This window comes from Pan paniscus, chromosome 11 (genome assembly GCF_029289425.2).
Source record: "Pan paniscus chromosome 11, NHGRI_mPanPan1-v2.0_pri, whole genome shotgun sequence".
Taxonomy (NCBI): Eukaryota; Metazoa; Chordata; class Mammalia; order Primates; family Hominidae; genus Pan; species Pan paniscus.
In genome coordinates this window covers 25,295,974-25,317,823 of record NC_073260.2, presented here as the reverse complement: position 1 = coordinate 25,317,823, position 21,850 = coordinate 25,295,974, and the positions used below count along the sequence as shown (strand labels likewise).

The following is a 21,850-nucleotide window of genomic DNA, read 5'->3' as shown; positions in this document are numbered from 1 at the left end:
TTTCAGTTTACAATTTAGTTTTTATTTGGACCCAGGTTGCTTGGCGCTGCCTGCCACAGGACCCCGGGACAGACACTGGCCATCCTCTGACTTGCAGACCGGCCAGTTGTCAGTTGGAGAAGCGCAGCAGCTCCTCATCACCTGTGGACACAGAGAGACTCAGGGAGGGGTCCGTGGGCAGGGACACTCAGGGAAGGGAAGGCAGCTGTCGCCTGGGGCCAGAAACCTCTGCTTGCTGGATCATTTATCTCCAAAGGGTATTCCATGAAATGATCAGATTTTTTTTTCCTCTTCTGGTTTACCGCAGGTGCCATTTTTCCAGTGGGAAAATCAAGGCACAGACATCTTCAATGGTTGCTGTTCCCTGGAATGCTATTACTGTTACCATTGTATCTTTGTCGTTATTATTAGGAGCAGTTGCTGTTAGCTGAGTACTAACTCCGCGTCAGGTACTGGGAAGGCTGGGAGGCAGGTGCTTTGTCCCATTTTACAAGAGAATACTGACACTCAGATTGGCACTTGCTCAACGTTGCAGGTGCAAAATTAGAACCCAGCTCTGCCCCACTCCTCAGTCAGCCCTGCATACCCTCTGCCAGTGCCTGGCTAATAACTCCCCAAGGCCCAATTCCAGCTGGGGTAAGGCCCCAGGCTCAGCCCCATTTCAGAGAGTAGATGGGCTGCTTACCAGGTACAGAGTCCAGAACTCAGCTCTCCAGAACCCTACTCCTCCCAGGGCTCTCCCACCTCGACTCCAACAGCCCCTCGGCCCAGCCTGGCACCCTGCAGGGCTGCCTACCATCACCAGGGACACCGCAGTACTCTCTGCACTCCTTCTCTGAGTAGAACTTGTTCCCGTTGCCCTGGCAGCCCCCGTAGGGGAAGAGGACGCACTTCCCCTTGACAGCATCAAATGCCCAGAGCTGGATGAAGGCTCGGCAGGGGCCCCGGACTATGGGGAGATTGCAGGCCGCTGTGGAGTGGAGAGAGGCATGGAACTTGAGAAACCCTTGTGACTGCTGATCAGACATACATGAGACTGCTGAGCCAGAGGGCCCTGCTCATCTAGAACACCTCATCCCTCTTTGACAGATGGGGAAACTGGGGCCCACAGGAAGAAAATGATTTGCCTGAGGTCCTCCACATCCAAAGGTGGAATTCCTAAGATTTCAGGAAACCGCCTGGAGTTCTACCACTGGAATGCCCTCTGTTAGCTACCTTTTCAATTCGCAGGTGGTTTACTGGAGGGACAGGGTCTTGAGGGTGCAGAGCGCACAGGGGTGGGGGCCCGCACTCACCCACAGTTCGGCAGGTCTGCAGACACTCCTTTTCTGTGACGAAGTTATTACCGTTGCCCATGCAGCCGCCATACTGGAAAGTCTCACAGGCCATGGATGTACCATTATAGAAATACCTGCTGGTCATTCCCATGCAGGGACCGGCCGAGTAGCCCAGCTGGCAGGAATCTAGGGAGGGGCAGACCAGCAGCACTGACCAAGTGTTGACTGTGTACCCATTATCAGGCTGGGCCCTTGATAAGCGCCATCTCATTTAATTTTCACTAAAAGGATTATCAATTCTTTTTAGATAAGCAAACTGACTCTCAGAGAGGTGAAGTAACTTGGCCGGGGTCACATAGAGCTAAGATTCAAAACCCTGTCTCCAAAACCAATGCCCATTCCACTCCATGTCATGGGGAGTTACCAGTGAACCACAGGCCCACTGTCCCCCTGTATTGGTCTTGCCTGCCCCAAAACTCTATAATAGTAGTTGATGACATATGTACCAGCACCCACACTGGCCAGCCTGACCTTTTCACCAAGTCCCACCCACCCTGCCTTTGCTCCCATTGTTCCTTGCTCCCTGGAATGCCACCCTCCATAAAACTTTACCTGGATGCCTGGACACAGTGTGAATTCCCCTTTATCTATGAAGTCCTTCTGATCCCCTCACCCCTCCAACGTCTCAGCGCCCCCCGCCCTTTAGCGGACCCTTCCTTTTGGGCCCATCACCTGCTCCCTTGGATGCCTTCCCCACTAGACCAGAAGTTCCAAAATGACACAAGTGGTCTGTGTGACCCTAGTGCCCAGCACAGGGCCTGGGGCGGAGCAGGGTTCAGTGTTTGTTTGCTGATCGAGTTGGAGAGGAAGTTGTTATGTCATGGACACCGTCAACTACACAAAGCATTCACATGTCCCTCCCCGACTTCCTCCTACAAGAGCCCTGATGTTTAGCCCCACAGGCTATTATCCCATAATATGGATGAGGAAACCAAGGCTAGGAGGCCACACAGTCATACAGACAGGGCAAGAACCAGCTTCTCATCATGGAGTTGACAGTTCTCAAGCCCAGGACGATGCCTCATGCTCCTCTCTCTGCCCCCACAACCCCTGGCAGAGTGCAGAGTACTTGATTTGCCTTTTCTCAGTCCAGCCCTTGAGTCTCTAACAGATAAAGAGACTGCACTGATAAGAGTAGCCCGGGTGAGCCAACTGTGGGCCCTTCCTTTCTGGAGTATGGCAGAGGGGGTGAAAAGGCAGGTGTTCATTACCTTCTTTCTTGGTGACTTCAGTTACCAGTTGCCCACCCCCTGATCCTTCCTCTTCTTGGGGTAGCACAGCCCTCCGGACTCTCTGCGGGGGAGAGAAAGAGAAGAAGCAGTTGCAGACTCCTTGCCGCTATTGCTTTCCTGTACCCCTGGAATATATAAATGAATAACTTGCTTTGGGAATCAGGGTGTAGGTAGGAACACAGCTCTTAGACTGGTTAAAGGACTGTTTTCCCAAAAGTGTCAACCTGAATTCCTGAACAGGCATCAGAGGACAGATTTCTGGTCTGAAATGAAATTTAAAACCATGAGGTATGACAATAGCCCCATATCCAACTTCCAGTTGAAGTGCCTAAAGGAATATAGTAATGAAAAAAGGGTACCTCCCAGAGTTGGAAACCAGGGGAGAGCAGCACCCTCACACTAAAGATGTGAAGGCATTGTTGCACAACAGAGCACAGGTGCAACTGGTTTACAGGAAGGGCTGACCAGATCATCATTAGCTGCTTGCAGAAAAAAAAAAAAAAAATCCAGAGAGAAAGAAGGGACCCTGAAACTGATCCTAACTCCTTGCTGTGGTGGTGGGGACTGCAGAGCAGGGCAGGCTGCCAAAGCTGCCAAGAGGGCCTCTGGGTGTAGAGTCCCTGAGGCAGGATCCCAGGGCAATTATAGAAGAGATGAGCAGCCCTGCCCACAGGTGAGACCTGGAACTTGAGAAGGTAGCTGTAGTAATCTCAAAATTTCCCATCTCCTTTTCAGGGGCAACAAAACACTGTGAAAACTGTCAGGGACTTTCACTGTCTTCCAGACCAGTCTTAAGCTGGTGGCATATAGGCTTTCCTTGATGAGGATAGAGAAATGGAGAAAAATCGTGGGACAAGTTAAATACTGCAGCTGCCAGAATTGGGTTGGGATGAAGAAATACCCTTACTAAATGGGAGATATTCTGGATCTTCTGGAATTCAGGTTGATGGCAGTAAGAAACAGAAGAACACTTAAACCTTCCCTGAAATTCAAGATGACATGCATCCAAAAAACAACAACAAAAAAGATGACATACATCCATATAACAGGAGCCAACAGTGATGGAAATGAATATGTGAAAGTAGAAAATTGTTGAACATTAAAATGATGTTGAATTTAACCACACTGTAGAGATGATAAAGTGCAGTTTCCATGCTACAGGAAATAAATCCACATAATAGGATTTCCAGGAGAGAAAATCAATACAGAAATAATAGAAGAAAACTTTTTGAGTTAAAGAAAGATTTGAGTTGCCCAATTATAGGGAAAAAGGGAATCAGGCAAAATTAGGGAAGAGCTCCTTCTTGGACATTCCTAGGGACAAAGAATAAAGAGCCTGGTGGCCCTCAGAGTAAGTGACAGCATTTAATGACAGAAGTCCCAGAGCAATATCTGAAGGTTTTAAGAGGGAAAAGGTTGTAACCCAGGGATCCTTCACTCATCCAAGCCACTGGCCGTATGATATAACCACAGAAAGACATTCTCAGCCTTGCAAGGATTCAGACATTTGCCACCCATGTATCTTTCCTGAAAAAATTACTTGTAGAAATAGTCCCACCAATTAAGAAGGGAATCTAAATGCCAGAAATTAAAGATGTAATGTCAAAGAAATAATGATAAGGTATAAAGCCAATAAAATATAGAGTTTTACAATAAATAATTGCTAACATGGTTATGTGATTTACTGGAAATATTTAGAAACAATTTTTTTTAAAAAAAAATAAAGGTAGAAAATGTAAACAATTTCAGATCATATCCACAAAAACAGGTATGGGGAAAAATCTGAAAGGATGAACATGGTGAGAAACGGGAAATAGAAGTGTGCTGTATTTCACTCTTTTGCAAGGGGAGTCATTAGCTTTGGTTTTATTCTTGACATTGATAAAGAAATACAGATTTAGTTGACATCTGGATTAAAAGAGCAGATTGAAACTCTCCTCTAGAGTTCTCCCCCCAATACCTAACATTTAGCAAAAAAAAAAAAAAGAGTTTAAAAGCATAGCCCCAGCCCCCAAATTGTCATCAGTGTCACTCAAACAAGGAAAGGACCCCAACTTAAAGCCAAAAACTTTAAAACTGGCAACCAAGGAAAAAAAAACAAGACATTTTGGAACTGAATAGAATGGCTCAGCTGTGCCCTGCAACCTCCAGGCCTGGTATGTCATCAGATTTATTATTCTTCCTAATACTTCTAAATCCAGAAGGAGAAAACTGAGGGGCACCCCATCCCTTTCCTTTCCTGACAGAGGAGTAGTGAACATGCCTTTTGGAGAGAAAGGAGTAAGAAGCAAAAATGGAGTTTACAGAATGGGAGGAATGGTAGTAAAAGTTCCAGGGCTATACAACTGAGTGCTCCAGGACATGTTGTCGTAGGATGGATTATATCACACCAACCCACCTAGGGATAATGAGCCCCATCCAGAACATTCAGCAGTCCTTCCAAACAGAAGCAGAGGAAGGATGTTATGGATTGAACTGTGACTCCCAAAATTCATATACTGGGGTCCTAACCCCCCAGAACCTCAGAATGTGACCTTATTTGGAAATCAGATTGTTCAGATGCAATGAATTAAGATGAGGTTATTAGGGTGGACCCTAATCCAATATGAGTGGTGTCCTTATAAACGGGTGATTCGCACACATAGAGAACTCCCTGTGAAGATAAAGGTGGGAATTGGGATGATGCTTTTAACAAGCCAAGGAACACCAGAGACTGCCAGCAAACCACCAGAGGCCATGGGAGAGACACGGCACAGATTCTTTCTCGAAGCCCAGAGAAGGAACCAACCCTACCAGCAACTTGATCTTGGACTTCTGGCTTCCAGAACTGTGAGACAGCAAATCTGTGTTGTTTAAATCCCCAGCTTGTGGTTCTCTGTTACCGCAGCCCCAGGAAACACACAGACAGTATTCAGACCCACACGTGCACCTCGGGGCAGTTCATTACCCCACCCCCACCCCCACCCTCACCATTCCCTTGGACTTTACAAAAGTTGATGAACATAAAACACCCAGATCTTACACTAAAGTAGGATGGGGCTAGGGGGAGGTGGGATTGGGCTCAAATTTGATGGGAAGAGGACCAAGGAGTAAATGACACCTCCCATTGTACCAGAACAAACAGAAAGTCTGGATAAAGCTGACTAAGAAGAAGCAAGATGAAGATAAATGGTACAGAAACTACCCAAACCCACCTCAGAAGTGAATAAAAAAATAAATAACCTGAATAAGAGAAAGAGCCCGGCTGTGGTGGACACCTTAATAAACTACCTGGATTTCCCTCAGCAATGGATGTACTTTCTCAGTCGCTGGCAGTGCTACTGTCAGACAGCCCCCCGGGGTCAGCCCCTTTTGGGGACTGTGGCAGCTAAAGGAGCCATCTTACCCAAGGTCATGTGCACCTCCCAGACTGATCAACACAGGGGTATTAGGGCTCAGCCCCTTTGCAGCATCTTGGGACGTCTCTGAAATGTCAGAGGTCCCTGTAGTGTTGGCTGAGGCATTGTAACTGCATCACAGCTGGACTGCTTCCTCTGCCCTATCCTGCCTTCATGTCTTCTCCCCTACAGGTGTTGGTCCTGGGGAACCCAACCTGTGATACCAGAAGAAAACAGAACTCAAGAAACAGAAGGAAATTCCTCAATGCCTTCAAGCTATAGAATTACTTAATAAGAACATGCATTTATGTGCACGTGTGTGTGTGTGTGTGTGTGTGTGTGTAGAGATGGGGTCTTGCTATGTTGCCCAGGCTGGTCTTGAACTCCTGGCCTCAAGCAGTCTTACTGCCTCAGCCCCGCAGAATGCTGGGATTATACGCATGAGCAAAAACAACAGAATAAGATGAAAAGAGAAAATCCAAGCCTACAGAAACAAATTGAGAGCCAAAACAACATAATTCAGAACCAGCAAATAAATTAGAAATAGAAATAGCAAGGAACAGAATGAAATGACGGTCTGCACAAAGGAATGACTGCTAAAAATGCAATGAATGTCATGGGAGAGAGACTAGTGATAATCCCAGTGAATGCAGATGGAAACGACAAAGAGATGAAAGCGACTGGGAAGAAACTAATAGATGTGGAAGGCAAAGATGCTCCTGGATGAGAGAATAAGTGTTCCCGAGGTAGCAAAACCCAACAAAAGGAAGGAAGATAAACTCAATGATATCAAGAGAGATTTCCCTCAAACACAGAAGAAATGTAATCTGTATATGAAAAGAGAACATTGAATTCCAGGATGTGTTATTATTATTATTATTATTATTATTATTATTATTATTATTATTTTGAGACAGAGTCTTGCCCTGTCGCCCAGGCTGGAGTGCAATGGCGCGATCACGGCTCACTGCAACCTCTGCCTCCCGGGTTCAAGTGATTCTACTGCCTCAGCCTTCCAAGTAGCTGGGACTACAGGCCTCAGCCACCACACCCAGCTAATTTTTGCATTTTTAGTAGAGATGGGGTTTCACCATGTTGGCCAGGATGGTCTCGATCTCCTGACCTCTTGATCTGCCCACCTCACCTCCCAAAGTGCTGGGATTACAGGTGTGAGCCACTATGCCTGGCTCAGGATGTATATTTTAAATAGAGACAAGGTCTCACTGTTGCCCAGGCTAGAGTGCTCACTGTATCCTAGAACTCCTGGGCTCACTGTATCCTAGAACTCCTGGGCTCACTGTGACCTAGAACTCATAGCTCACTGTATCCTAGAACTCCTGGGCTCACTGTGACCTAGAACTCATAGCTCACTGTATCCTAGAACTCCTGGGCTCACTGTGACCTAGAACTCATAGCTCACTGTATCCTAGAACTCCTGGGCTCACTGTGACCTAGAACTCATAGCTCACTGTATCCTAGAACTCCTGGGCTCACTGTGACCTAGAACTCATAGCTCACTGTATCCTAGAACTCCTGGGCTCACTGTGACCTAGAACTCATAGCTCACTGTATCCTAGAACTCCTGGGCTCAAGCAATACTTCCTCCTCAGCCTCCCGATTTGCTGGGACTACAAGTGCCACCCACCGAGCTGGCTAATTTAAAAAACAAACAAACACACTTTTTGTAGAGATGGAATCTCGCTATGTGGCCCGGACTGGTCTCAAACTCCTGGCCTCACGTGATCTTCCTGCCTCAGCTTCCCAAAGTGCTGAGATTACAGGAATGAGTCACTGCACCCAACCCCCAATAAATTTTTAAATAGAATTTTCAACATCAAGACAGGTTTTGTTAAGATGTTGGATTTTAATGATAAAGTTTTCCCAGGCATCTGAATAGAAGAAATGAATTGCCTACAAAGAGAAGAAATATCACACGGGTCTCGGGCTTTTTCATAGCAATAATCGGCGCTTGAGAACAATGGAGTAACATATACAAAGTTCTAAGGGAAGGAACACGCGACCCAAGACTGTTGCACCCGAGCAAAATGGCATCAAATATGAAGGAAACTGACTGACCTTCTCAAACATGGGAGAATTCATGGACTGAAACACCCATGAACCCTCCTCAAAAACACCACCTGGCAAAGAAATGGCACTTATTAAGAGAATAATAGAAATAAATAACTCGGGAACGGAGAAGCTGTGGTTATATTCACTACAGGTAAGAACAGAATCCACTAAAATATAGAACTACTTCTAAAAGATGGGATTATGGAGACAGAGAAGACGGGAATGGTATCGATCTAGACAATTTAAAAGACAAAAGAAATTTTCGAAGAGTTGCCACAGAGTTTCACTCTCAAAGGGAGTGCTCCTGTCTGTCTTTCAAGTCACGGAGATAATAAATATACTCTTTAAAAATATACAGTGATGGCAGCCTCTTAAATGTCTTTTCACAACCTTGACTTTAGAAGAATCTTTAGGACATAAATCCTCTCGTGACTAAATATTCATTTGAAGATCAAGAAGTCCACTTCAGTTTCTTTAAACAAAAAAAAAAAAATCAAAAGTCCAGGCACAGTGACTCACGCCTGTAATCCCAGCACTTTGAGAGACCAAAGCGGGTAGATCTTCTGAGGTCAGGAGTTCAAGACCAGCCTGGCCAACATGGCAAAACTCTGTCTCTACTGAAAAAAAAAAATACAAAAATTAGCCAAGCGTGGTAGTGGGCACCTGTAATCCCAGCTACTCAGGAGGCTGAGGCAAGAGAATCACTTGAACCCGGGAGGCGGAGGTTGAAGTGAGCCAAGATCATGCAACTGCACTCCAGCCTGGGTGACAGAGTGGGACTCTGTCTCAATTAAAAAAAAAAAATTCAAGTAAAACCACAATTAATGCTTTTAAAAATTAGAAATAGCACTTGTAATATAATCCCATTTAATAACAGTATATCTAAATTTGATCATTCATTTGTCCTTTTTTCTATAAGTCCTTTTATCCATATGTGTGGCAAGATTCCAGAAACTGTGTGACTGCCGATAGTTTTGAGGTGGTGAGATTTAAAAAAAAAAACAAAAAACCTTTACTTACCTTTATACTTTTCTGTGTTCCTCTAATTCTTTATAATGACCATTTATTAGTTTTGTAAGATCAATGGTCATTTTCTTTTAAAATATAGGAGCAAATATCTAATGTGTTAACTGTTAATTCTACATAGGAACAAGGACATTTTGTCTTTTGTGGGGGGTTTATAGTTTTGCAATTTTCAAGAATATTTTTCCAAATAAATATCATATATATTTATATATATACACACATATATATACACACACAGATATATACCCATGTACATACATACATATATTAGTAGAATAGGATATATAATTTTCCAAATAATCAGAGACAAGAGAATGAAGAAAGTGTAACTGATATGGCAAAATGCAAGAAAATAAAAGGGAAGCATAGGAAAGCCCCAAAATCAGAAGGCAACATAGGAAAAGAGAAGGCTTGAGAAGCTGCTTGTTCTCAGGTTTGCTGATTTTTAGGGAAATCAATTGATTTCTTTTCATGCTGAATATCATTATTTCATTATTGAGGATTGTTATTTCATTATTGAGTGTTTTACTTCTTTTAGATGCTTTTAGGCACTGTGCTAAGAACTTTTCTATATGTCATTAAATTCTGCCACAAGCCCAGAAGGTAATTGTAATTATCCTGTTTTGAAGATGAGACAAGTGAGGTCCAGATGGACTGGCAACTAGTCCAGGTGGCAGAATCAAGATGGAGCCCCAGTGAGTCTGACTTCAACACTCATGCCCATTGCTGCCTTCTCTCACCCCCTCCCCATGACTCTGCCTCCCCCCGCAGCAGGATCAAGTGTGCAGCGTGCCTGGGGCAGAGTGGGGTGGGATGGGGTGGGATGGGGTCGGGGGATGAGGCACTCACCGGGATTAAGATGGGCTCTGGTTCCTGCTCCCCAGGGACACATTCACCTAGGTCACAGAGCAGGAGAGAGGAGTGAATAACAGGACCAGGCCCAGGGGCCATCCTAGACCCGGATTTGTATCTTTGGTGAGCATCGTGCTGGGAACTTGTCGTGCCTTAGTCCACTTCATGAATGGTCCTGCCTGTGTGGCTTGCTCAAGGCCATTCACTGGAAAAGCAGGAGACTGGTGGCTGCACCATCATTACCATCTGTCCACTCCACCCCACCCCACCCCACTAGCATCATTTTATCAGCATCATGGAAAGAATAGCAATAGCTAACACTGACTGAGCATTTATGAGCACAGTGCTATTGTACTTAATGGTTTTATTGCATTGCCTTTTACAGCAGCTTCTAAGGAAGGTGTTATTATGCCCAATTTACAGATGAGGGAAATGAGGCTCTGAGAGGTTGACTAGCCAGAGGCCACACAGCTAAGTTCGAACCCAGGTGCTCTTGATGGCAGCAGTGGGCCATCCGGAGTGGCTGCGGCCATCACACTGGCTGCAGTGGGGAGGCACGAGCATTGCTGATAGCAGTGACTGCGGAAGTGGCAGTGGTGGAGCTGGGACCCCTGTGGCTCCCACCCCTGAGGCAGGCAACTGTGCCACCCCCATCCTCATGCAGCCAGGTAGACCCCACTCCCAGGCCCAGAGCCTCTGTTGCTCCACACTCTGGCTCTACCTTGCCATTCTCGCCCACCATCACTGCGGAGACGTCGTGGGGAGGAGGCTGACAGCCCCCGGAGCCCACCTCTGGGAGCCCCTGGAGCCTGCCACCCTGGGGGCCGTCACGATGGGGCTGGGCTGAGTCACCTGCCAGCAGGGGAGCAATACAGTTGGGCAGAGAGGGCCCCTGAGGCAGAGCTGGGCCCAGGGCAGTGCTGCACTTGCACACAGAGCGTGGGGCTGGGCCTGGGGCGTGGAGCTGGGGCGTAGCTTTGGGACCCTGCGGCGGGAAATGGGAGTGGCGTCCACTTCAGGGACCCAGCCAGTGGCATGGCCACCAGGCCCACCCCACTGAGGGCACCAGGTTCCTGTGCCTTGGGAGGAGGCTGTGTGTGAAGCCACCAGGGGCCATGTCCCCAGGGTCCACCCCACATTGGGGTGACTGTCAAGCCTGATACTCTGGATGGCTGGGCCTGGGGCCTGCAATCCACTCCTGGAAGCACCCCTTGGGCAGGGCTGCGAGCCAGGCAAGGGGAGCCTCAGGCCACCCCTGAGTGCTGGGGCCATGGAGGGAGCTTGCCGCGATGTCACCCCAGCCCCAGACACCAGCCTGGGCCCAGCAAGGGCCCACAGCCCCTGCCTCAGGCTGCAAAGGGCTGTGGCTGGGGCTGCACACCCCATTGAGCTGGTGGGAGCTGGGCACAAGTGGGAGCCCTGCCCCTTCTGAGTTGGTGCGGCAGGAGCTCCCCAGGTGCAGCAGCAGCCGCCCTGCTGCGGCTGTGGACCCAGGCATTTCTGCACTCTCAGGGCCCAGGAAGGTCCCCTGCCCACCACAGACTCTAGGATGCCTGCTCCCACTGCCTGGCTTCTCTCTGCTGTTGGTGCCTGCTTTATTTTGGAGCAAGATCAGGGCTGAGCCAGGGTGCTGTTGCAGCCTGGACAGGTGTGCACATGCTCAGGGCAATGCTGACATGCCAGCTCCCAGCTGCCTCAGCCCCCTCCAGACTTTGGGTGCCAACAAGCGTGGGAGGGAGGCTGAGTGGGGGCTGATGGCAGCCTGGCACTGGCCTGCAGGCGCCCCTTGGCATGAACAGCCTGGGTGCCATGAATAGCAGCAGGAGGCTGACAGGCTCCTGAGTGGAAGGAGGCTGGTCCCCAGTGAAGCCCCACTTTCAAGCTGGGGAGGGCCTGAAGCCTGGGGCCTGGGCCACCAGTCCTGTGAACCAGATGGGGAACTTGGGGTGCTTTTCCCTGGGCCTACCCATGGCCGCCCATGGGCCAGTCAGTACAAACTTGCATACAGAGCACCCATAAAAAGCCCAGACTCAGCCAGATTCGAACAGAGGACAGAGAGACAAGGGGAGACAATGGGATGACTTGCCTGCAGAGAGGAGACACACACTCTAGGGCCTCCTCTCTGCTGAGAGCTGCAGCCTCAGCAGATGACCTGCCTGCAGAAAGGAGCTTCCCATTCCAGGGTCTCCTCTCTGCTAGGAGCTGAACACTCATCAGAACATCCTGGCTGCAGAAAGGAGCTGCCCACTGCAGGTCCCCTCCAAGCTGTTCTATTTTTTTTTTTTTATTATACTTTAAGTTTTAGGGTACATGTGCACATTGTGCAGGTTAGTTACATATATATACATGTGCCATGCTGGTGCGCCAAGCTGTTCTATTGCTCAGTAAAGCTCCCCTTCATCTCGCTCACCCTACATTTGTCTGTGTACCTCATTCTTTCTGGTCACAGGACAAGAACTTGGGACCCACAAAATGGCAAGGCTAACTGTAACACAAACAGGGCTGAAACATGCCCTTTGCTCACCACATTGCAGGTGAAGAGAAGGAGAGAAAAGCTGCAGCCCTTTGGGGAGCCCAGACCTGGGAGCTCCACCAGCCAGGACTGTAACTCCCTCTTTGGGGCCCTGCAGTTCTTGGCATCTCCGAGCTTCCAAGCACCACTCCATTCCCTGGCGCCAGCTGGGAAATCTGCTTGTGGTGCACCTGGTCCAGCCATACCCTTACAGAGTGCTGGCACCATGCCAGCACCTGGAGCTGCCCACCCCATGGCAGCAGCCAGTATGTTTGACTGCAGTGGCTGGACCCCAGCCTCACTCACACATCCCTTGCCGCTTCATGCCTGAGTTGCAGTCTCCCTTGGAGGTGTGGGATCCAGGCCAGTAGCATGAGCCAAGCACGGTCTACCAGGCCAAGTGGGTGGAACAAGCCCAGCAGGCCCAAGCAAAACTCAGGCAAAGGCACCACTGGCCACAGAGGTTTCCAGCCAGAAAAGCAATGCCCCAAAGATCCCATAACACTCTGATTCCTGAGCCCACTTTCTTAATCCCAAAACTCTTTTGCCTCCTAAGAGGTATCTGTGGATTCTGGCTACAACCTCCCTGAGACACATGGCAGTAGAATGAACACTGAATGAGTTCTAGTCTAAGCTCTGCTAGGAATAAGCTGTGAGACTTGGAGCAAATCCATTGGCTTCCTGATTCACTATGGACGGGAGGCTGTGGCGCCTTTTTATCTCAGAGGGTTATAGTAAGGGCCCAGGGGCTGGGATGGTCTCTGGCGCCCACAAGGGACGAAGAGGGGACAGGAATTTGAGGTGGAGGGGTGCTATGTACCTCGGTCAGCCATGGTGAAGATGGAGTCCTCAGGGATGCCCACACCCTGGGCAACCACTCTGAAGTCCTGCAGGAGAGTTTCCCTCAGCTGCGGCGCCCGCCCTGCAAGGAGGAAGCAGAGGAGACGCCTAGAACCACCAGGTGCTTGGAGTGGAAGGGCCTGAACTGATTTTGCCCAGTGATTTTCACTTAGGGAAAATTTGAAAACTACTGATGCAGTTTAATCTATTTGATACACTGAAGGAAAGACAGGCTCCCAAGAGGAAGAGGGGTCTCTCCCAGGTTCCCACCCAGGTCTCCTGAGTCCCCACAAAGGACTCTTCCCTTTTTTTTTTTTTTTTTTGAGACGGAGTCTCACTCTGTCGCCTAGGCTGGAGTGCAGTGGCGTGATCTCAGCTCACTGCAAGCTCTGCCTCCCGGGTTCCCGCCATTCTCCTGCCTCAGCCTCCTGAGTAGCTGGGACTGCAGGCACCTGCCGCCACGCCCAGCTAATGTTTTGTATTTTCAGTAGAGACGGGGTTTCACTATGTTAGCCAGGATGGTCTCAATCCCTGTTTTGTTTTGTTTTTTTTGAGACAGGGTCTTGCTCTGTTGCCCAGGCTGAAATGCAGTGGCACAATCATGGCTCATTGTAGCCTCATACTCCTGGGCTCAAGTGACCCTCCTGCCTAAGCTTCCTGAGTAGCTGGGACTGCAAGCACACATGCACTATGCCCAGCTAATTCTTTAATTTTTTGTAGAGATGCTGTCTCAGTATATTGCCCAAGGTGGTCTCAAACTCCTGGCCTCAAGCAATCCTCTTGCCTTGGCCTCTCAAAGTGTTGGGATTACAGGTGTGAGCCACAGCCCCCAGCCCCCACTGGTTCTTTTAAGGGCCTGGAGGCTCTGTAATTCTCTGGGCCTGGAATTGTAGAGATCAAAAAGAGAGAATTTCACCTCCTCCAGGGAGACTCAGTGATTGTACCTTTCTCCAAATTGGAGTTTTGTCAGAAGGAAAAAGCAAAACTCCCCGTGCTTACCCACTCCACTGTCCATAAATCAATGTCCTCCCACCCTTAACTCCAATGGGCACATCTAGTAATGAGCCTTTACCGTAGAGCTTGGCAGTAATGGTGGGTCCATGACGGCGGCTGAATTTCTTGGTCAGGAAAATGGCATACTCATCATAGTTGGTGTGGACCACATAGGACTCCATGGTTATGTTCCATTCTGCATGGGAGGTGCAGGCAGACCAAAGGGATCAGTGGTCAGTAGACTCTTCTAGCTGGAGGTCCGTCACCTGTTTACTCACACATCATCTCCTCATCCATCCATCTATCCACCCATGCCTTCCATATCTCCATTTATCAATTCATCCATATTCAATCTCTCCCTATCCACCCATCTATCTCCTCCATGTACTCACATTAATTCATCCACCATCACTCAATCCATCTATCCTCTCCATACATCAATTCTCCCTTCCTTCCTTCTTTCCTCTATCACTCCATCAATTTACCTATTAGGTAACTGACTCTTTGACTCATTTATCCTTACATATATTCAGTCACCAATCATTTGTTCATTCATCCATCTATCTAGCCAAACATTCATATATTCAGCCGTAACACAATTGTTTGGCACATAGAGCATATTCAATAAACATTTTCTGAACTAACAAATAAATTAATGTCCAAATCCCTCTCTCACTTAGCATCATGCACACTGTACGTGGTAGATGCTTAGTAAATTTTTATCAGCTGATAGCAGGTGCCTAAGAAGACATGAAGACTGGCGAAATCAGCACCATCACCCTACTCTGGGCATGGGCACTGGGTGGGGGCAGGGAAGGAGAGAGGGAAGGGGAGGAGGAGAGGAGGAGAAGGAGGAGGAAGAGGAGGAGTTGTTTGGGGGAAGGCTAGATGACATCTCAGCTAAATGGGAGGAAAGGTTACAGAGGCAGAGGGAGCTGAGGACATCAAGGTGTTTTCAAGCAAAGGAAAGAATGCGTGTGTCTCTTTCCACTCCACTTACTGGATTTGTGATAGAGAAACTTCCCATCAGTATCTGTTTTCTCATAAGCTCCAGACGTCTCCTCACAGACACCTTTCCTAGAAATGAACAAATCAAAAGGAAGGTCACTCCTGGTAGAGATCATGGTCCTGACACTCAACCCTCCTGCAGGGCTCTTTCCAAATGCCTTGGTTTTGGGGTTTTTTTGTTTGTGTGTTTTTGTTTGCTTTTTAATTCGGAAATGAACATTTCCAAATGTCTTGTTTAATCCTCACACTAGCCCTGAGAGACCCCCATTTTCCATATGATGGAGGGACAAAGAAGAAGAGACAAATCCATGCCATCCTCCTGGCAAAGCCAGCACTAATGCCGCCTTCCTTAATCAAATCTACACATTATATTGAGGCAGGAGGAGCTGGAGTGATGAATTCCTACAGTCATCCATGTATTGTTCTGTGTCTCTCTTGCCCCAGTTTTCTCATTTATAAAATGGGGATCATGATAGTTTCTACCTCACGTGGTTAGTGTGAGGGTCAACTGACACATATGTAAAGAACTTGGAGGAAGCACTATATACGAATTAGCTATTATTGTTACAATGAGCACTATTTATCCAATGGATATTTATTGGGCAGCACCTATGTGGCAAACCCTGTGCTACATGGCAGGGATACATGAGAGAGCAAGACAGACCCCATCCCCTGGGGTTCCTGGAGCTTGCAATTGCGTGGGTCAGGCAGGCAGGTGAGAGGCAGATGCAATCAGTGTGAGAAGTACCACATGGGGGTAAGTGTGAGGTCCTCTTCGGGCACAAAGAAGGGCATGTAACCTGAACCTGGGTGTCTGGGAGGGCTTCCTGGAGGAGGTGACATGAAACCTGAGTTCTGAAGAATCCACAGGAACTAATTAGCCCAGGGAAATGAGGAGAGATGCTCCCAGTAAAAGGGACATCAGGTGCAAGGACCTGGAGGTGTGAGAGGTCCAGAACCAAAAGCAGGTTCACATGAGTAGGACTCAGAATACATGGCAGAGTGTGTGGCAGGGAGTTCTGGGTGCTGGGAGGGTCCTGGAAAGCCACATCAAGAGTTTGAATCTTACTCCCAGGGCACTGGGGAGTCATGGAAGGGTCTCGAGCAGATGTGAGTTTTCAAAAGGTCTTTCTGGTTACTGGGTGAAGAGGGGATGGGGTGGAAGGGTGGAGGTCAGAGGTGGGGAAAGAGTAGAGAGGTTGTGGCAGACAACCAGGAAAGAAAGGGAGGTGGCTTGGACCAGGATGGTGGCAGTGGAGAGGGGAGAAGTGAACAGGTTGGGGGGGGATTTAGGAGGAGAATGGGCAGGACTTGATGATGGGTGACAGGGGAGAGAGGAGCCCAGTTCCCAGGTTGGGTCCCTGGGGGGCTGAAGTACCCACACTGGGCTAAGGAATGCCCAAGGGGGAGGAGCAGTTTGCAGAACAGGCACAGTGCTGGGACACTGCCCTCGAGGAATAGATAGGACACCTGAAAAGGGCCGTCCTGGTGGAGGAGAGTAGAGGGATCTGGGGTTCAGCGGGAAGGTCCTGACTGGAAGCAGAGATCTGCAACTTCCCAGGATGGACGGGGCTGGGAAGGCTGTGGGTCTCTGGGTCTCTCTCAGCTTTCCAGCCCCACCCCAGTGCTCACCGCCAACGAGTGCTGGTCATGCTGATCTCCGCCTCTGTAGCGCCCTCTCCCAGCACCAGCGTGCTCACTGTCATCCTGTCCATGATCTTCTTCAGCCAGGGGCAGGTGGAACCGATGGCCAGGTTGTACCACTTCCCATAGATCTAGGAGGCAGGTGAGCTCTGGGGGTCTGCATCAGTCTCGGACCTCAAAGCAGACCTGGCTGACATCTGCTCCCCACCCTCCACCTCCTCCTCTTCCTCCTCCTTCTCCTCCTCAAAATGACTTATCCTTTTAAGGGATAATGTCTTACAGCTAATCAGAGGCCACACACCTTCAAGGGAGGCCAGATCCCTAAGAGTGGCGTTTCAGGCATCACAGCGAACCCAGGAAGCAGGTGTGCGGCTGGGGTCCCAACTTGCCCTGCAGAAGGGCTAACTCTCTCAAGATGTGGGATCTGTCCATAGCTCCATCAACCACTGCTCCCCAAGAGCTGGAGTCCTGTCTTTTACTCCTCCAATGATGGGGTGCTCCCCACCTTGCAAGGCAGCCCACGGCCCCATGTTAGGAATTATTTCAAAAGTATAATGAACATGACGGGGTCATTCAGGATAGGCCTGCTTCCTCTTCCTCCTGAAAGTGCACGGGACAGCTGAAGGAGCCCTCAGGCTCCTGCGGAACAGGCCAATGTGCCCCACACCCTTTGCGTCCCAGACTGCCACAGGGACCTGCTCCTCATTGCCCCTCTGCCATGACCTTTCCTTGTCCCTAAAAGTAAACAAAACCCACATGACACCACAGCTAGAAGGTTCTGAGACCCTTCATACAGACATGGAGACAGCCCCAGGTGCGCAACGGTCTTCTCAAAGCCACCCCGGAATTTAGGGCAGAGTGGGGGCTGGAAGGCAGCTCTGGCACTCCACACTCACAGGAGAGTGTCCTGCCCCAGTCCAGGTCTCTCCTTGTGCCCAAGCCTCTGAATGTCTCCCAACCCCAATCTCTGTCCTGCTTCACCTCTTCCCATAAGCCCCACATGCCCAACCCAAAAGCTGCTGGCCACATGCCCACGCTGTGCCACCCCAGGTGTCTGTCCACAGGCCAGGATGTGGGCAGGGGACGCAGGAAGAGCTAAGGGAAAGATGCCACAGAGAGAGGGGAATCATTAGAGAAGGAAGGGCTGGGAGGTCTGGGCAAAGCTAGGTGTCTGCACGGGGGCTGCAGGGCAGTGGCAGGCAGGACAAAGCCTTCTCTGGAGCAGGTTCCCATTAACACAAGGGTTCCCCTTGGAGCCCACGAGGACAGTGCAGAAGGTGAGGATGTTTGACTCATAGAATGTCAGCCAAGAGGCCCACGGAATGGCAGGGGATAGAGCTGTACCTTCAAAGGATCCCATAATCCCAGATGATCTGAGTGGAAGCCTGAGACCCCGAGACAGGCCGCACTTGCCCAGCAGGGCCCATCTGCCTGGACTCCCCATCACCACATCCACCCCACCACAGAGAGCGGCAGCCTTACCCGAGAGATATTGAAGTTTTCCTGCACTTGGATGTTGTCGGGCGGCGTCGGCACAGGGCCAGCGCTCACCGCCAGGCAGGCGCTCAGCAGCAAGAGCAGGGCCCCGAGGCTCCTCATGGCTATGGGCTCCTCTGCCTTGGTATATCCCACAGGTTCGGTCTAGCAACAGAAGGGCCACCGCCTCCCTGCAACAGGGCAGCTGTGAACTGAGGCTGCGGAAGGGGCCTGTGGCTTGTAGTTGACCTCAGTGTTTGCCCTGCTCAGCTGGGGCCAATTACAGCCCCAAGGACAGCTCCAATCGATCCCTGTAGCCTGGCTGGGGTCAGCAGTACCAAGAGGCCAGGGTGGCTGCTTCAGAAGAGGCATTGGCCAAGCACAATAGGGCCCTGGAGCACCAGGGTTGGGCTCCGCCCCCAAAAGTCCCCCACAGAGGGCATGCGAGGATGGGGAGCGACCTGGCCTTTCTGCCGAGTCATGCCATCTGGACCTCACAGCTCTGTGAGCCAGCAGGTCAAGCCTGATTGGGCCCATTTCTCACAGGAAAAAACTGAGGCCCAAGGAGAGGAAGTGACTTGCCAGAGACCTCAGGGAAGTCTATGGGCAGAGCCAAGACCAGAACCCAGGTATCCTGTCTCCAGAGTTCCTTCTCCAGCCCCCAGGCTTGCCCTAGCCTTTGCAAATAATAGAGACATTAACAATGATGACTGTTACGAGCTTCCGTTCACTGAGCACCTGCTCTGTGCTGGCTGTGTACCAGGCACTTTACACGTGCCACAGGTGTCCAGTAAATCCCCACAACAAGCTTATGAAGTAGGTGCTATTTGTCCCCTTTACAGGCAGAGGAGTTGAGTCTCCAAGAAGTGAAGTGACTTGCCCAGAATCCCTCAGCCGGGAGTGGAGTAGCTGGGAAAGGCGTGGTAGAGACCATGGACGTGGGAGCCAGGCAGCCTACAGTGGCACTCACTGCTGTGTGACCTTGGGCAAGTCACTTTACCTTTCAGTGCCTTGGTTTCCTCATCTGTAAATGGGGATAATAATAGTTCCTAGCTCCTAGCGTTGTTGAGTGAGCACCTGCAATGCGCTAGAACAGTACCCAGCATAGAGTAAGACTGAGTGTTTGTGGTGGGTTGAACAGTGCCCCCTCCAGAATCCATGTGCACCCCGAACCGCAGAATGAACCTGATTTGCAGATGTGATTAGTTAGATGAGGTTGAACTGGATGACAGGGGTTTTAAATCCAATGACCGGTATCTTTATAAGAGAATGGCGAGGGAGACTCAGACACAGGGACACAGAGAGAAGCACGGGGAAGATGTGGCGTGACGCCGAAGGCAGAGATGGGAGGGATGCAGTGACACATCAAAAATCACCAAGGATTGATGGCAGCCACTAAAAGCTAGCAAAAGGCAAGGAAGGACTTTTCCCCAGAACCTTCAAAGGGAACATGGCTCTGCTGAAAATTTGGTCTCAGGTGTCTGACCTCCAGTGCTGAGAGAAGACACATTTCCTAGCAGCCCTAGGAAACTAATACAGTAGTTATTAAACTTAAGGTTTTATTTATTTATTTATTTATTATTTTGAGACGGAGTTTCACTCTTGTCGCCCAGGCTGGAGTGCAGTGGTGCGATCTCGGCTCACTGCAACCTCCACATTCTGGGCTGAAGTGATTCTTGTGCCTCAGCCTCCCGAGTAGCTGAGATTACAGGTGCCCACCACCAAGCCTGGCTAATTTTTGTATTTTTAGTAGAGACAGTGTTTCACCATATTGGCCAGACTGGTCTCTAACTCCTGACCTCAGGTGATCCTCTCACCTCAGCCTCCCGAAGTGCTGGGATTACAGGCGTGGGCCACTGCGCTCAGCCTAAATTTAAGATTTTAAATGAGAATTTTTTAAAACCCAGGTCCGTTGTCTGTGAGCTCACACTCTTGCCAGCAATACCAAAGGCCTCTCTATGAATTTCCCTTCTCCAGTGGTTAAATCTACTGTCCTTACTTCCTCCCTGCTCTTGGCATGGAACATTCCATACTCTCAGCCACCTCTCTGTTAGAGCTGGGAATGACCCCTTCGGGCAGGCAGTCCCAAGATTAAGACCCCTGCTTATGTGAGAATCAAAGGATTCCCCCATGTAGTCAGTGCAGAAACAAATGGTGTATCATGTCCCTTCTGTAAGATTCAGTCAGTACATCCCGCTTTCACTGGTATCCAGAACAAGTGTGCTTCTATTCATAAATGTGTTTACTTTGCTCCGTCACCCTAACCTTGGCCAGTGATTAGATTCCCTTCTTGCTTTGGCTGCTAGGAAGCTCAAAGCCATGATGTAAGTTTAAGCACAGTTACTGTCTTGGTTTAGCTTTCTGGGACAGTTATCTTCGTGTTCCTTGTGTTCGCAAAGTTTCTCAATCTTTGATGTTTTAGTTAATGATGGTAGTGAGGAGGTGGTAGCCCCCAACTTCTCCTTGTTCTGCATGATATTGGAGGTGGCTTTCCCTCGCTAAAGACCACTTTCCGTATCTGTGAATGGAAGAAAACAGTTCTTGTTCTGTCTGTCAAGAGGCCAAGAGAGAAAATGTGTGAGGAAGTGAACTGTAAACTGTCCACTGCCTTACCTGTGTGGTGGCTCAGGGGTGTCTGCCATTGGAGGAGGCAGGCCTGGTATAAGAATAAATAAATAACAATGAATCATTAATAGGAATAAAATCATCCTACTAAGCCTGCTTACAGTGCACCAAGATGGCTCGCTGACCTTCATGTTGGGCCTGCATGACTACAGTTATCAACCCCATGGTCCAGATGGGAAGCCTGAGATGCGCAGGGGTGGAGAAGCCCCAGTCCTAGCCTCTCTTGGACAGGGCTGTTCATTCAGTTGCACAGCCTCTCCTGGGGGTGGGGAGAGGCCCAGAGGATAAGTCCAGGATGTTGATCTCTTCTCCTGCATCCAGGAATGTTTGTGCTCCTGAGATTATTAACCAGAGCAAACAGAGAGAGTAAATGCTGCCAAGGGCCACTTGGACTTTTGACTGCTTTTTAAAAATTAACCTGGGGACACAAGTTGCAAGACCAACAGTGGTCAGACAGCTGCTGCCCCCTCTTCCCCTTCTGGCTGCTGGGGTGGGAGGATGGAGGCTCTGGGGTCCCTGCCCTCCTAGGGGGCCCAGGAGTCTAAGAGTCCATGGGAATTGCTAGGTTCTGAAACCATTTGGTTGTGGGGGAGGGTCTTGCCCCTCACAGGAGGCCTCAGAGCCTCAGGGGTGCCCAGTGCAATATGGAATAGAGGCCTCGATTTTCAGATGCACATACTGGGGCTCAGGGAGGGGATGGGACTTGGTCAAGGTCACCCAGTGTGTGGCCAAGTTGGGGCCAGATAGGCCTGACTGTGGCACCCAGGCTCTCCCCTCATCATTTATTCTTGTGTCTACTTGTTCTTTTGCCAAATACACACTCCATGCTTGGTGCTCAGGACAGGATGGGCATATGAC

The 21,850-nt window shown here is 49.5% G+C and overlaps 1 protein-coding gene across 2 annotated transcripts; it reads right to left on the bottom strand.

Moving 5' to 3' along the window:
* AMBP (alpha-1-microglobulin/bikunin precursor) lies at nt 1–21,023 on the bottom strand. 2 transcript variants are annotated; one of them, XM_055117725.2, is made up of 11 exons: nt 20,981–21,023; nt 18,374–18,558; nt 16,880–17,022; nt 15,240–15,316; nt 14,319–14,435; nt 13,227–13,328; nt 9,892–9,938; nt 2,549–2,630; nt 1,296–1,463; nt 797–970; nt 1–141 (listed from the first exon to the last, which is right to left on the bottom strand). In XM_055117725.2, exons 2-11 carry the CDS (start codon nt 18,488–18,490, stop codon nt 110–112), a joined length of 1,059 nt encoding a protein of 352 aa, XP_054973700.1. In that variant the 5' UTR covers nt 18,491–18,558; nt 20,981–21,023; the 3' UTR covers nt 1–109. The 2 variants fall into 2 exon arrangements, with proteins under 2 accessions (XP_054973700.1, XP_003833120.1); XM_003833072.6 differs by lacking the exon at nt 20,981–21,023 and having other exon boundaries at nt 18,374–18,763.
* Nucleotides 21,024–21,850: the final 827 nt, after the last annotated feature.